The sequence below is a fragment of the Rhinopithecus roxellana genome, chromosome 4 (assembly GCF_007565055.1).
Source record: "Rhinopithecus roxellana isolate Shanxi Qingling chromosome 4, ASM756505v1, whole genome shotgun sequence".
NCBI lineage: Eukaryota > Metazoa > Chordata > Mammalia > Primates > Cercopithecidae > Rhinopithecus > Rhinopithecus roxellana.
In genome coordinates this window covers 84,286,665-84,299,184 of record NC_044552.1, presented here as the reverse complement: position 1 = coordinate 84,299,184, position 12,520 = coordinate 84,286,665, and the positions used below count along the sequence as shown (strand labels likewise).

General features: G+C 35.1%; 1 protein-coding gene across 50 annotated transcripts in view; it reads right to left on the bottom strand.

Moving 5' to 3' along the window:
* Positions 1-12,520, bottom strand: part of RIMS1 (regulating synaptic membrane exocytosis 1) — a 510,553-nt gene that overhangs the window by 118,732 nt on the left and 379,301 nt on the right. For 21 of the 50 annotated variants that reach the window (XM_030929222.1, XM_010371427.2, XM_030929228.1 and 18 more), the window contains one exon: positions 7,132-7,203. The exons of 21 other annotated variants lie outside the window; for them this stretch is intronic. In XM_030929222.1, coding sequence (XP_030785082.1) covers positions 7,132-7,203 — 72 coding nt within the window. Of the gene's footprint in view, positions 1-92; positions 276-7,131; positions 7,204-12,520 lie in introns of all 50 variants that reach the window. 8 more of the 50 variants (XM_010371424.2, XM_030929224.1, XM_030929258.1 and 5 more) reach the window with 2 other exon arrangements.

The window sequence follows — 12,520 nt, the reverse complement described above, 5'->3', positions numbered from 1 at the left end:
TGAGTGAAAGCTTCTAGTGCTCAGGAAGGTACAACACCACACCAACACCCGGAGGCAGGACATGAATGCTGAGGGGGACACTGAATAGCGACCTTGTCAGAAGCGGAGAAGGTGGCGCCGACCCTCCAGGGACAAGGTGGTGCATAGAACACAGTGTTCTGACACTAGAGTGCTCACTCGACCTTGAGCGAGCAGGATGTTTTCCCCTAATGACTGGCTGATCAGTTGTTCTTGGGGCTGCGTGTCCCCTTCTAGAAAGACATGCTGGGAGAACCCTAAAACATTAGGGCCAAAAAAGATCTTCAGTCAGCAGGTTCACATTAACTTTGATACCAACACATTTGTCCAAGGAAAACCTGGTTACTCATACATGACAGTAATTTCAAAGAAGAGAACCCATCACGCAATTATTGAAATGGAATTCAAATCAAACTGACAAGTTATTATTGCAAATGTGAATGCCATGTGGTTTTAAAAGGCTAATTGGTGTTGCTCTAATGTAATAAACCTCTTGTATGTTCCACCAAGGGCAGAGATTCCTGTCTGTTTTTTTGTTTGCTTTTTGTTTTGTTTTTGTTTTGTTTTGTTTTATAGAGCTCTATCTCGAGTGCCTACAACATAGCTGCATAGAGAGCAAGAGCTCAATAAAGGTATGTTGCTTGAATGAGTGACTGTAATTAGGATGATGAATACAGAGAAGCTTCAAGTGCTTGCCTTCAAGAAGAAACACTTGATTTTTATCAAGTAGGCCTCTATATTTTTACAATCTTCATAATTTTACTCTGTAATAAGCAAGACTATGCCAAAAATAACAGAAGAAGGCTGCCTTTTGAGGTTAATCTAAGTAGACAAAAAAATTAAAACAATATAACATGGAGAATGCTTCATTAATTATACATCTGATTAAATATAAATGGCTTAAATATGGATAAAAACATGTTCTCTCAGATATAACAATATCTGAAAATGTATGTATCCATATTTTGACGATTATATTACTATGGTGTTTAAAATTATTGTAAAGCCAATTAATGAATTAAAAATTAAAAAACGATGTTTATATATATGTACTTATTTTTATAAATGCATGCTTTGGCCTTTTTCACTGATATTGGTATATATTTTAAACAAAATGCATGATTAAAATACCTAGCATGTATTATTTTGACAGAAATAAAATGATACCTTATCCCTTTTAAAGCAATACTGTAAAATTCACTTAGTGACTAAAAATGTGTGAGAATAAAGAATACATATTTATCACCAAAAGCACATACAGGAGTGTCATTCAACTTCTATTCAGATTGGTAATTTTTCTTTTCCTTTTAAGTAAAATTATTTTTATAATGATTTTGATTCTGAGTATTTATTCATTTAAGAACAACAAAACGGGAAAATGTCAGGTTGAAGATAACAAAAAGATGTTCAGCTTAGATCTTTAATAAAGGTGTATTTTACTTTCTTAAGCTATCAATTAGTGCTTTATCATACTATAATTCAAACCCTGAAACCTGGGCTGTTTCCTCAATTTCCAAATTAAAATAAAAAGTAACTCATAGTGTTCTATATATTAAAACTGTTTATTCTAAATTGACTATCCACATTAACTCAACTATATAGAATTAATTTCTATGGGATAGAGTACATCATCAAGTCCTTTCCAGTGATGAGAGTTTTATCTGTTACTCTTTGAAAGCCATTATCATGACAATAAACTTCAATCCTTGTTCAAGACACACTTTCTAAATGTGGCTTGCAAATGGAATTACAGTTTTCACCTTATTACTGAGAAATGTCATGGATATTACAATTTCACTTAAATCTTGCTCCATTCCTTAAAGCAATTCACAAACACTAAAAGAAAAGCTCAAATGTGACTTGAAATGTAAATAATTTAGGTGAACTTTCTGTGACATCAAACTAAATGGCAAAAGTATAAAAAGCAATTTCAGGAGCAAATAAATGGCTTCCTGGGTGAACATTCACAGCTCAACCACATACAGTGTTCCATCTCCTGAACCACAAGGCTTGCAGTGTCTGAAAACAGCCTGTAATGTTTGAGGTTAATCGTTTAGCACAAGATATGCTTTTTTCTTTGACATGAAAAGTCCCTCAATAATGAAAGAGTTCCTGTCCCCAGCCACTCTGTAACAAGCATGAGATCACAGACCAAAGGAGAAGCACAGAAAGCCACTTTGCCAGAGGAAGAAAGGAATGTGGTAGCAATGATGAATTATGAAGGGGAAGCTGGGGAGAGGAAAAATGCAGAGCTTGGAGAGAGAAGAGCAAGGTTTTGCAGAGGAGAGATAATAGAACCAAGTATAGTTTGTTTTCAAGCAAGAGGAAAGGACAATTAATCAAGAAATTCTGAGGTACAGGACGTAAAGTTGAAAGAATCCAGGCTGTTGTGCCCTGATCTTTTCAGTGAAATGGGGTGTGCTAAGAATGTAAGGATGTTAAGAAGAATGACAGAGATTTAGAACAACCTGTTAGAGAATGAAACAGGGAGTGTAGGATGGATAAATAACATAACAGTAACAGCTGTTCCTTACTGAGTATCAGTATAGGGTCATCTATTCACGACAGGAACTGAAAGTGTTTGCGCGCATATGCAGGCATGCATGTATTCATGCATACATGTATCTACATGTGTACACACACAAGTATATACCTACGTACCTTTTTGTATTCTCACACACTAGGAAGTGTTATTATTACTATTTTATTTTATTTTATTTTATTTTATGACTGAGGGTCATAGAGTGACTCGGAGAAAGATAAACAGCTAAAATGTGGTAGAGGGCAGGATCCACACAGGTCTGTCCAGCTCCAATGCTTGCTCTCTTTTCTGTCTAGTGAGATAGGATTGTTTGTGTATCATGAGAAAAAAAATGGTAATTTCACATCTCAGGATGTACCATGAATCTTATAACACAAATCATATGTCCAAGTATCAAATTATTTGGCAGGACTTAACAGAACTGTGTTTGAGAGTTTGTGGAATCAAAATATATCGACAATGGTATTTAACAACTACCACTCTAATATGTATATCTGTATCTCTTCATTTTTAAAAAATGAGGTTTGTGGCTGCGTATGGTTGCTCACGCTTGTAATCCCAGCACTATGGGAGGCTGAGGCAGGCGGATCACCAGGTCAGGAGTTCAAGAGCAGCCTGACCAACATGGTGAAACCCCGTCTCTACTAAAAATACAAAAATTAGCTGGGCATGGTAGTGTGCGCCTGTAATCCAGCTACTCAGAAGGCTGATGCAGGAGAATCACTTGCACCTGGGAGGCAGAGGTTGCAGTGAGCCGAGATCGTGTCACTGCACTCCAGCCGGGGCAACAGAGCGAGACTCTCAAAAAAAAAAAAGAGGTTTAATTCAAACTTATGTATGCCTGATTCTAGTTCATCTCCAAATATGTATCTAAACATTTACCACTGAGTTCAATCCATGCCTACTCTCCTTCATCTAAGACTAGAGTTTTGATTTACACTTAAGTAAAACACACTTCTCAATAAAAATTTGAATCTTTAGTCAGACATTTTTGTTGCTGCAAATGGACTTGCAGTAAATTGCTTCTACCAAAACCTAAAAAAAAAAAAAATATGGTTTTGTTTTTTGTTTTTGTTTTTAAACAACTTGTTAAAGGATGGACATGTATGTGGTATTTAAGGTCAAATTTTCAAAGTGGCTCCTACTGTGCTGGTCCCTTACAGGCCTGCACAGGCTCTTTTGCAAGAACACACCATAAAATGCCTATGTAAGCAATTCTAAATAGTAGTCCCAATAAAGAAATAAAGCATCCTCCAGTTAGAATGTAGAGTGTAGTTTCCACAAGAAGAAAAGTCACTAGAATGGAATGCAGAAATGATGGGCAGCAGTTCTCATGGGTGAATTCACATGAAGATGAAAAGCTAGACTTTTATCTTATCAAGAAGCTTCCCAAGAAAATATGATGCTTAAGTGGCTTGGCACAAAAGATATAAATCAGTTCTACTTGTCTCCTAACGACAGCTGGTCATCATCTCTTTTCGAAATATATTCTTACAAGGCTATCTGTCATGAGGTTACGTTTGCTGAGGGCAATAAAAGGCCTTTAAAATTACGATCATTAAACAGCAAATTTTGCCAGAAACCAATGCAAAACTGTGTAGTATGACTCCTTTTGGGAAGTTATCAGTTCTCAAAGGCCAGGAGTCAGTGTCCAAAGCATTTATACTGTGTCTTCGGTTCACGTGTAGCTAGATGTAAATTCAAGGTATCTTCTTGATAGCTCTTATTCATAGCTAACATAAATTAGAAAACCCAGGACAGTTCTTCTTTTGTAACTTGCTATTCAACAATTCACACAGAAACTAGGCATGTAGCTTACACTCTAATAAAAATCAATGAAAAGCTTTAATTATAATCAAGCACATCTAAAAGGTTACAGCTTTCTACTTTAAACTATAAGCAAAGGAAAGGCAAGAGTACTAGGAATATAATTCGTAAGTGCCATACATTTGAAAATGAAAGTCTATCAAATCCTTGCTATTCTGATTGGAGGATTTGTGTTTGTTCGCAGATTACTTTCAGAGTTGCAAAGGCAGATGCTTCAATATCACTAATCTGGAGTTAAGCACCTCCAGTTGACTCTGACATCATCTATCATTTTCTAAAATAGTATACTATTGCCAAAAAACTTGTTCACTAATATATCCTTAATATATAACTACACACAGTAGTCACTCAACTAGCAATTTTTTTTTTTTTTTTTTTTTTTTTTGAGACAGAGTCTCACTCTGTTGCCCAGGCTGGAGCGCAGTGGCCGGATCTCAGCTCACTGCAAGCTCCACCTCCCGGGTTTACGCTATTCTCCTGCCTCAGCCTCCCGAGTAGCTGGGACTACAGGTGCCCGCCACCTCGCCCGGCTAGTTTTTTTTATATTTTTTTAGTAGAGACAGGGTTTCACCGTGTTAGCCAGGATGGTCTCGATCTCCTGACCTCGTGATCCGCCCGTCTCGGCCTCCCAAAATGCTGGGATTACAGGCTTGAGCCATTGTGCCCGGCCAGCAATTTTTTTTTTTTTTTTTTGAGACGGAGTTTTGCTCTTGTTGCCCAGGCTGGAATGCAATGACGCAATCTCAGCTCACTGCAACCTCCGCCTCCCAGGTTCAAGCGATTCTCCTGCCTCAGCCTCCTGAGTAGTTGGGATTACAGGCATGCACCACGATGTCCAGCTACTTTTGTATTTTTAGTAGAGATGGCGTTCTCCAGGTTGGTCTCAAACTCCCAACCTCAGGTGATTTGTCTGCCTTGGCCTCCCAAAGTGCTGGGATTACAGGTGTGAGCTACCATGCCCAGTTTCAACTAGTACTTTTAAAAAATGAATGAAAGAATACTGAATAGAATTAAAAGAATACAACTTCAAGGAAAAGGTTTAGTCATATCAAAATAATTGAAATTCTGTAGAGGGGCTGAAAATGATGGTTGAAGATTGAAAATTTATCTAAGAAATCATAGTTATTTACAATGATGGTAAAGAAATTGCAGTTAATTGAGCTGGGATTAAAGAACGTGAAAATACAAACATGGTTTCATCAAAGGCTATCGATCAATTTCCTTCCTCAAAGTCCAACTCCTTTTACTACTCAACACTTTTCGTGAGTCCCCTGTATCCTTACTCCATTGTAAATCAAGTTCCCTAAATAGTCATATCTCCACAGACCACTGTCCAGAAGTAAATTTCATCTCCCTTTTACCTACCATATCCATTGATATGTCTCACACCTACTCATTTTTCAGATCTCAACTCAGTGTTAATATCCTCTGGAAAGCTTTTCTTTTTTGCTACTTGTCATTTTATTACTTGAACTTAGCACATAGTTGGTACATATCTGTTAAATGAATGAATCACTGAATTGTACAAATTCTATCTCTGCTAGGCCTATTGGGATAGCCTGGCTGATGCCTTGCATCTACCCCTAGGTCCTTTGGTCCACCTTCCAAAAATCAAAATCCAGATCTATAATTCTGGAACTCAAAACAGATCTTCTGCCTCCCATGTTTAAAGTACATCTGTGGTTCTCAGATCAATAAAGAAGTTGAAATTCTTTAGCATGGTATTAACATGGCATAGTGATGTCACTCATTTAACCTCTCAGAATTTCTCTGATTTTATTTTCAGGCCTCTTTTCTATCCACTGAATCCTGTTCTCCATCCCAAAACTGGTACCATTTCCCCAAACTCAAGAAAATATTTCCAGTCTCAGTGTTTCCTCACGTTGTCCCCTCTTAGAATACTCCACTCTTCACACATACTTTTATGTATTTGGATTTAGCTCAAGGGACATCTGTTTATGAAGCATTTCCTAATTACATCCTTACCCCACACCTTTCCTTATGTTCATACTGTACCTGTGCATACCTCTATAATGAAAACTATGATACTTGAATACACTTATTTATTTACATCTGTGTCCCTTTACATGCTCTCAATCATTGTTGGATAAATGAATGGGTGAATGAATATATGTTAGTTGCAATTCTTAGGTCTTTTTACACCATGTTAACAACAAAAAATGTCAATATGTTGTACCTAAAAATACTTAAAACCTTTGTGGAATTGGACAAATTGCAAACAAAAGGTTAGCAATCTCTTATAATTTTTACACTAACTCAATGTATATCCTTGGTTATAATATACCAGTAGAATATTAGAATATAAATTTGTAGAAAAGTGATTTTTTTAAAAGATGGCATTATTTAGATAAATAAGACAGTCAATAATTTGCATATTCCAGGCACTACATTCATTGGTAATATTTAAAATGATATCAGAAACAAAATATTTATGTTCTAATATGTATATAGGAATGAGTATGGATTTAATCCTTATTAGTAATCAGAATGATCACTAAGAGAAATACATAATTATTTTTTAAACCCTAAGATTTAAGAAATGCCTTGAAATTATCCTTCTCTTCTTCAATGAGATCATTTCCATTTAGGGGTAGGTTTAGTTACATGAATGCCTTTAAACATCACAATTTGTGTTTAAGAACTGATCATGTAAAATGAGTGACAGCACCCCTAAATATACTCATAAAATGGAAGATGTCAGCACACCACAACACCAAGCCTACCTTTCTGCATCAGAGGTAGTGCTTTTCCTAGTCTGTTTTTGGATGCTAGATCTTTCAGACTTTCTGGAGTGCCTGTGGAATGAAATGTTAAACACAAAATATATGATGAATAAAGCTACATTAACATCATACAATGATAAACGCAATAGACATGAAAAATGGCAACTATATTACCTAAATGATTTTGTCAGTCAGTACTTTTCAAAAATAAATAAACGAATGAATGATGAATGAATAAATAAAATGAAAACCAGAACTGGTGCCAAGTGGAAGACACAAGTTGCCCAACAGAAGATGCGAGAAGCTGACATTTCATTAGTCTAGACAAGTATGTCTACAATATGAATCCCTACTGAGCAACTCAGCCTCTGCTGATGACCAAACAAATACAATGATGAAACGTAATAATGATAAATGTGATGATGGTAATAGTTTAGGTGCTGAAAGGCTTCAAAGGGGTGAAATGCCCTCCACTTTCACAAGTTGAAACTTGGTGCTACAAAGATTTTTTCGTTCTGTTCCCCACAAATTGTGAAGAAAAGAGAAGAAAAATGCTATAGTTAAAGATGTTTTACATAAATGAAAGTATTTATATAAACTATTAAAATCATTTAAAAATTTTTCATAGATGCTTATATAAACTATATAGTATTTTTAAAAGCACATAGCATTTTAATCACATTGCAAACTACAGTCCCCAGTTTATTCTACTGTTTAAAAGTACATATGTGCACTGAACATTTGAAATGCATTTTTCCCACAGAAATAATTTTTCTATAAAAAGTTTGCTTCTCTACGGCAGCTTACATATGTCTAATTAGCCTAAAATGTCTGAAGTACCATATATTTGAAATAAGCAATGTAAAATATTGTGGTCAAGAAGCTCACACTTATTACAAAAAAGAGTGAAACCCTAAGAATGTGTATTTAATATTATCTACAAATTAAGCTTATTTTTCTTTACTGATATCCCTTTCCCCCAACAATGTTGAGACAAATATCTGTCTTATTACTGTGTGACATCCTAATTAAGTACCTACTATATACCAAGTTCTGCTAGGCACTAGGAACACATATCAAGGTACAAGCCTTCACAGGCTGTTACAGAGTTCTGAGACTGCTCATCTCTCCCAATCTCTTCCACTTTCGCCAGAAATTGTGTTCACACTCTCTTGCCCCTTCAATTCAGGGTTTCCGCTGTGTGTTTTCAGACTCGTGTTAATCTGACATCCCACTTCTAAGATAAAAAAGGAAGAAATAGAGGAAGGAGACATCATATTCCCTTACCAGTTGGAAAAGAGGGTACTCAATATATTGAAGGATAACTATGGCAGGCACTGATGGGGGTATGAAGGTATTTAAACTCCATGAAAATCCTTTAAGAATGTGTCATTTCCATTTTGTAGATGAAGAAACAGGCTTAGGGAAAGGCTACTCAGTTAGAAAGTGGCAAAGCTAGGATTAAAATCTAAGTCTATCTGGCTCCTAAGCTGTTTCTGTTACATACTATACAGCAAAGAGAGTGGAAGAGATAGATTCTGACACACGCCTTATGGGTGTATCTTTGTTCTGGAATGAAGAAACGAAACCATGAAATCAGGTGCCGGGAAATCACTAACAGATGACTCTCTCTCTCTGACATTAAGGTTCTTATTTACCTGATTGCTTCTACGGTCAGGAGAGGGGATCATGGGTGGTAGGCGGGCAGAGACTTCATGATTGATTTCATGGCTGAAATCAATGGGAGATGTTGTTGGGAATGGAATCTTGTTCCTGAAGCACAGGAAAGAAGGCATAAGCATAGTGGGAGGATGAGAAGTAAGGGGAGAAGAGAGGATTGGTAATTAGATCTGCAGGCTCAGGAGGTATTGGAGCTCGAAATAAAAATATAGTTATGGGAAATTTATGCTTGGTCCCCACAGTGCTTGGGCAACTGACTGGAAGATCAAATACTCCTTTTCTCATCTTCAGCACAAGTAGAGCAGATGAGAGCGGAGAGATTCAGGAAGACCCACAAAATGTACTGTCATTAAGATTTCCAATCATTCATTCATTCATCCAACAAATACTTGTGCATGTATATGTACTAGGCACTGTTCTAGGTGGTTGGAATATGTCTGTGGAAAAAAACCACAATTATCTCTACCTTCAAGAAATGTACATTTTGTTGATACAAGACAAAAAATAAACAACAAAAAGTAGCTCAAACAAGTACATTATATAGTATGGGAAAAGGTGACACATGCCAACAACAAAAGTAAACCAGGGTAAAAAGGTGGGAATTTAGGGGCAGGGGCAGATTGCAATTTTAAGTAGGGTGGTTGGAAAGGACTTATTGAAATGGTGACATTTTGGCAAAGACGTAAAGTGAAGGAGATAGCCATGTATATTGTTAGAGAAAAAGCACCTCAGGAAAAGGGAAGAAATAATAAGATATAATAAGGAGGCGGGGTCAAGAGAGGTGATTCAGATGAAAAATTTTATAGGAGAAGACAGAGAAATCGTGTAGAATCTGGTGGGCCCTTGAATAAGACTTCTGTACAATCAAAGGGTTATAGGCATCTTTTTGAAATAGCCTGCTTTTCTTCTGATCCCTGGCAACTTCTATTAATTTCTAGACCCAATTGATATTTCATTTCCTCTGTGAAACTTTCAAACTCCTCCTCCTCTTTTCATCTCCTAAAATGTAATGGATTCATATATTAGATTATCACAGTAATCAATGATTGTTAAAACAGTGATGATGATATTACTAATATACAACATTTACTGAGAGCTTTCTCTGTGCTAGCATGTTCACTTTATCTGCATTATCTTATATCTTCTTTCCAATTCAGAAGTAGGTACTACTCTTTTATCCTTTTTAGGAATAAGAAAATTGAGAGTTAGAGATTACTTTGTTCTAGCTTACATGGTCATTCAACATCTAGCCAGGAGGTGAACTGAGAGTCCATAACCTGAACAGCAGTAATTATGTTGTATCTCTGGCTAAAATAATTAATTCTAGAGTCAGACTGGGTGTAATCTCAGCTCTGTTTCTGGCTAGTCAGGTGATTTTGGTGAAGTTACTTAATGTCTCCATGCTTTAGTTTTCTTTTACCTAAAGAGTGGCCATAATACCACTACCACTGCACAGGTTTTGCTAATTTTAAATATTTCAGTAGTACTTAGATTGTAGTATTTGTAGTTTTTGTAGTATTACATAGAATTAGAATTGACTGTTTTGTGCATTACTTGGAATTAGCAAGTGGTGCTATTAAAATATTGCTTTAAATATTTGTTTCTTGAAGGCAAAGACTTTTCTTACTCATCTATAAAAATATAAAACTCAGAGCCAGTGCTCTATAACTGGATAACAAATATTCATGCAAAGGCTCATAATCTAACTTTTTAATTTTTATTTTCATTTTTAACCCTCTTATTGAGGATGCCCCTTTTTTCTCTTCAAATATCAATGAAATTTACTTTCATTAAAGATTCGCCTAAAGAAAACTACAAAGGATATGTCTTTACAATTCTTCTAACCCCTTAAAAGAATATGCAAATTGAGTTAAAATGATATGCACTTAATTGCAATAATTTCCTGTAAAGGAGCAGAGAATAAGATAGAAAATTCTAATGTTATTTTCTATTTTCAATCCTAAATTATAGCCAAAATATTGTATATTTTAACACAGCCATTTCTTAGGATAAATTGGATTGAGAGATGTAAAATAGGAAAGGTTAGAACAATCCATAGGAATTTTAATTGTCCTATAGACATTAAAATTCCACTATCCCATGTATAACCAGTTAAGTTTAGAGACGAAGAAAGTTAGTCCATAAAAGTTTAAGTGTCTTATCCGAGCTATGGCAGACCTTAATAAGTTGATGAGGATAACACCATCACACCTCACACCCCTAAGTGCTTAAGTTATCTGCTGACTCTGCCACATGTTCACTTTGAATGATTACATGTTTACCTGAGAGATCCCTGGACACGAGTGAACAAGACAAGACTGTTTCAGTGTTTTCATTATGTTTATAGTCATTAGACATTTTTTAAGTCTAAACATGCTTTCTTGTTCTGGTATAAATTTTTTATCTTTACAGTATTATTCATAAAGAATATTTACTTGGTTTACACATGCAAGAATCAGAAATCTTGAGTTTTTCTCCTTTTATTCACAACTGAATTTTTATGTGATTTTTGGCCTTATGCTTTCTAGTTCACAGTGTACTAAAGAAATTCTTTTAAAGCTATAAAAGTACATTCAAATGTAAGGTATAAGAGCAATTATTTTATTATTAAATCAAAGCAAGAGTAAAAATCAGAAAATGGGATGTTTCTACTTAAACCTCAATTCTTTTGAAGTTCCATTTTCAGTAATTATTTCCTCTCTATTAATTTAGTGTGAAGATTTATAAAATGAACTGATGAAAAACAGAGATAACTGTTAAAAATTTATGTGTTTTATTTTCCTTTTCAGTATCTAATTTCAGTTAGGGTAACTCCCTAAAGACATTGGTAAATAAAGCTTTTCTGAAGGCATTAAAATTTTATTAAATGACAAAATTAATACTAAAATTTTATTTAAGGATGAAATTAACATTATGTAGTAGACTTTTGTTTTGCTTTGGAAATCCTGTAGCAAAAGTCTACTACATAATGTTTTCATTTAATTAGAGCTAACACTTACATCATAAGAATATATCTGTCTATATTTTGGCTACTTAGATGGCTTATACTGTCTTAATGTGCAATGCAAATCTCTATCACCCTATTTACTCATTAAGTTTGGGAAGGAAAAATTAAATTGGAATAGAATCAACCTAAATAAGAGATGTTCCTATGCAGTGAAAATGGATGCATGCAATTAAGATACATTTACCTTCCTGTATATTATTGATATTTATGTATATGACTGTAGCTATTAAATAGACTCACCATATTTTAGTTCATGGATACACTTTGTTCATTCATTCAAAGAGTATTTTTGAAAAGCACAGATAATAAAGGATGTTATAGAGCAAAAAGAAATAAGGTAATGCACTGAATTTATTTATAAGTGGTTCTTCACTAACTCTGAAAATATGTGGCAACTGCCATGAATCCTGGAAGTGAAAAAGTTTGTGACTTGTTTGTCCCAGAATATTTTCAAAGGAGGAATAAGATTAATTCATTTTAAATCAAAAGAAACCACTTGACACTTTTGGTTGAGGATTCTTAGAGACAAGTAGCTGCTACCAACTAATAGGCATAGGAAACCACACAAATTTGGTTATCTGCAAAAGAAATTAGAGCCACTTTAGCAGAACAACTCAGGAATTAAATATAGTGGGATGCTTTACTTAACTGAAAAATTTAAAGTTCTGGAAATAAGATTATTTTACCAAATATTTTTGGTAT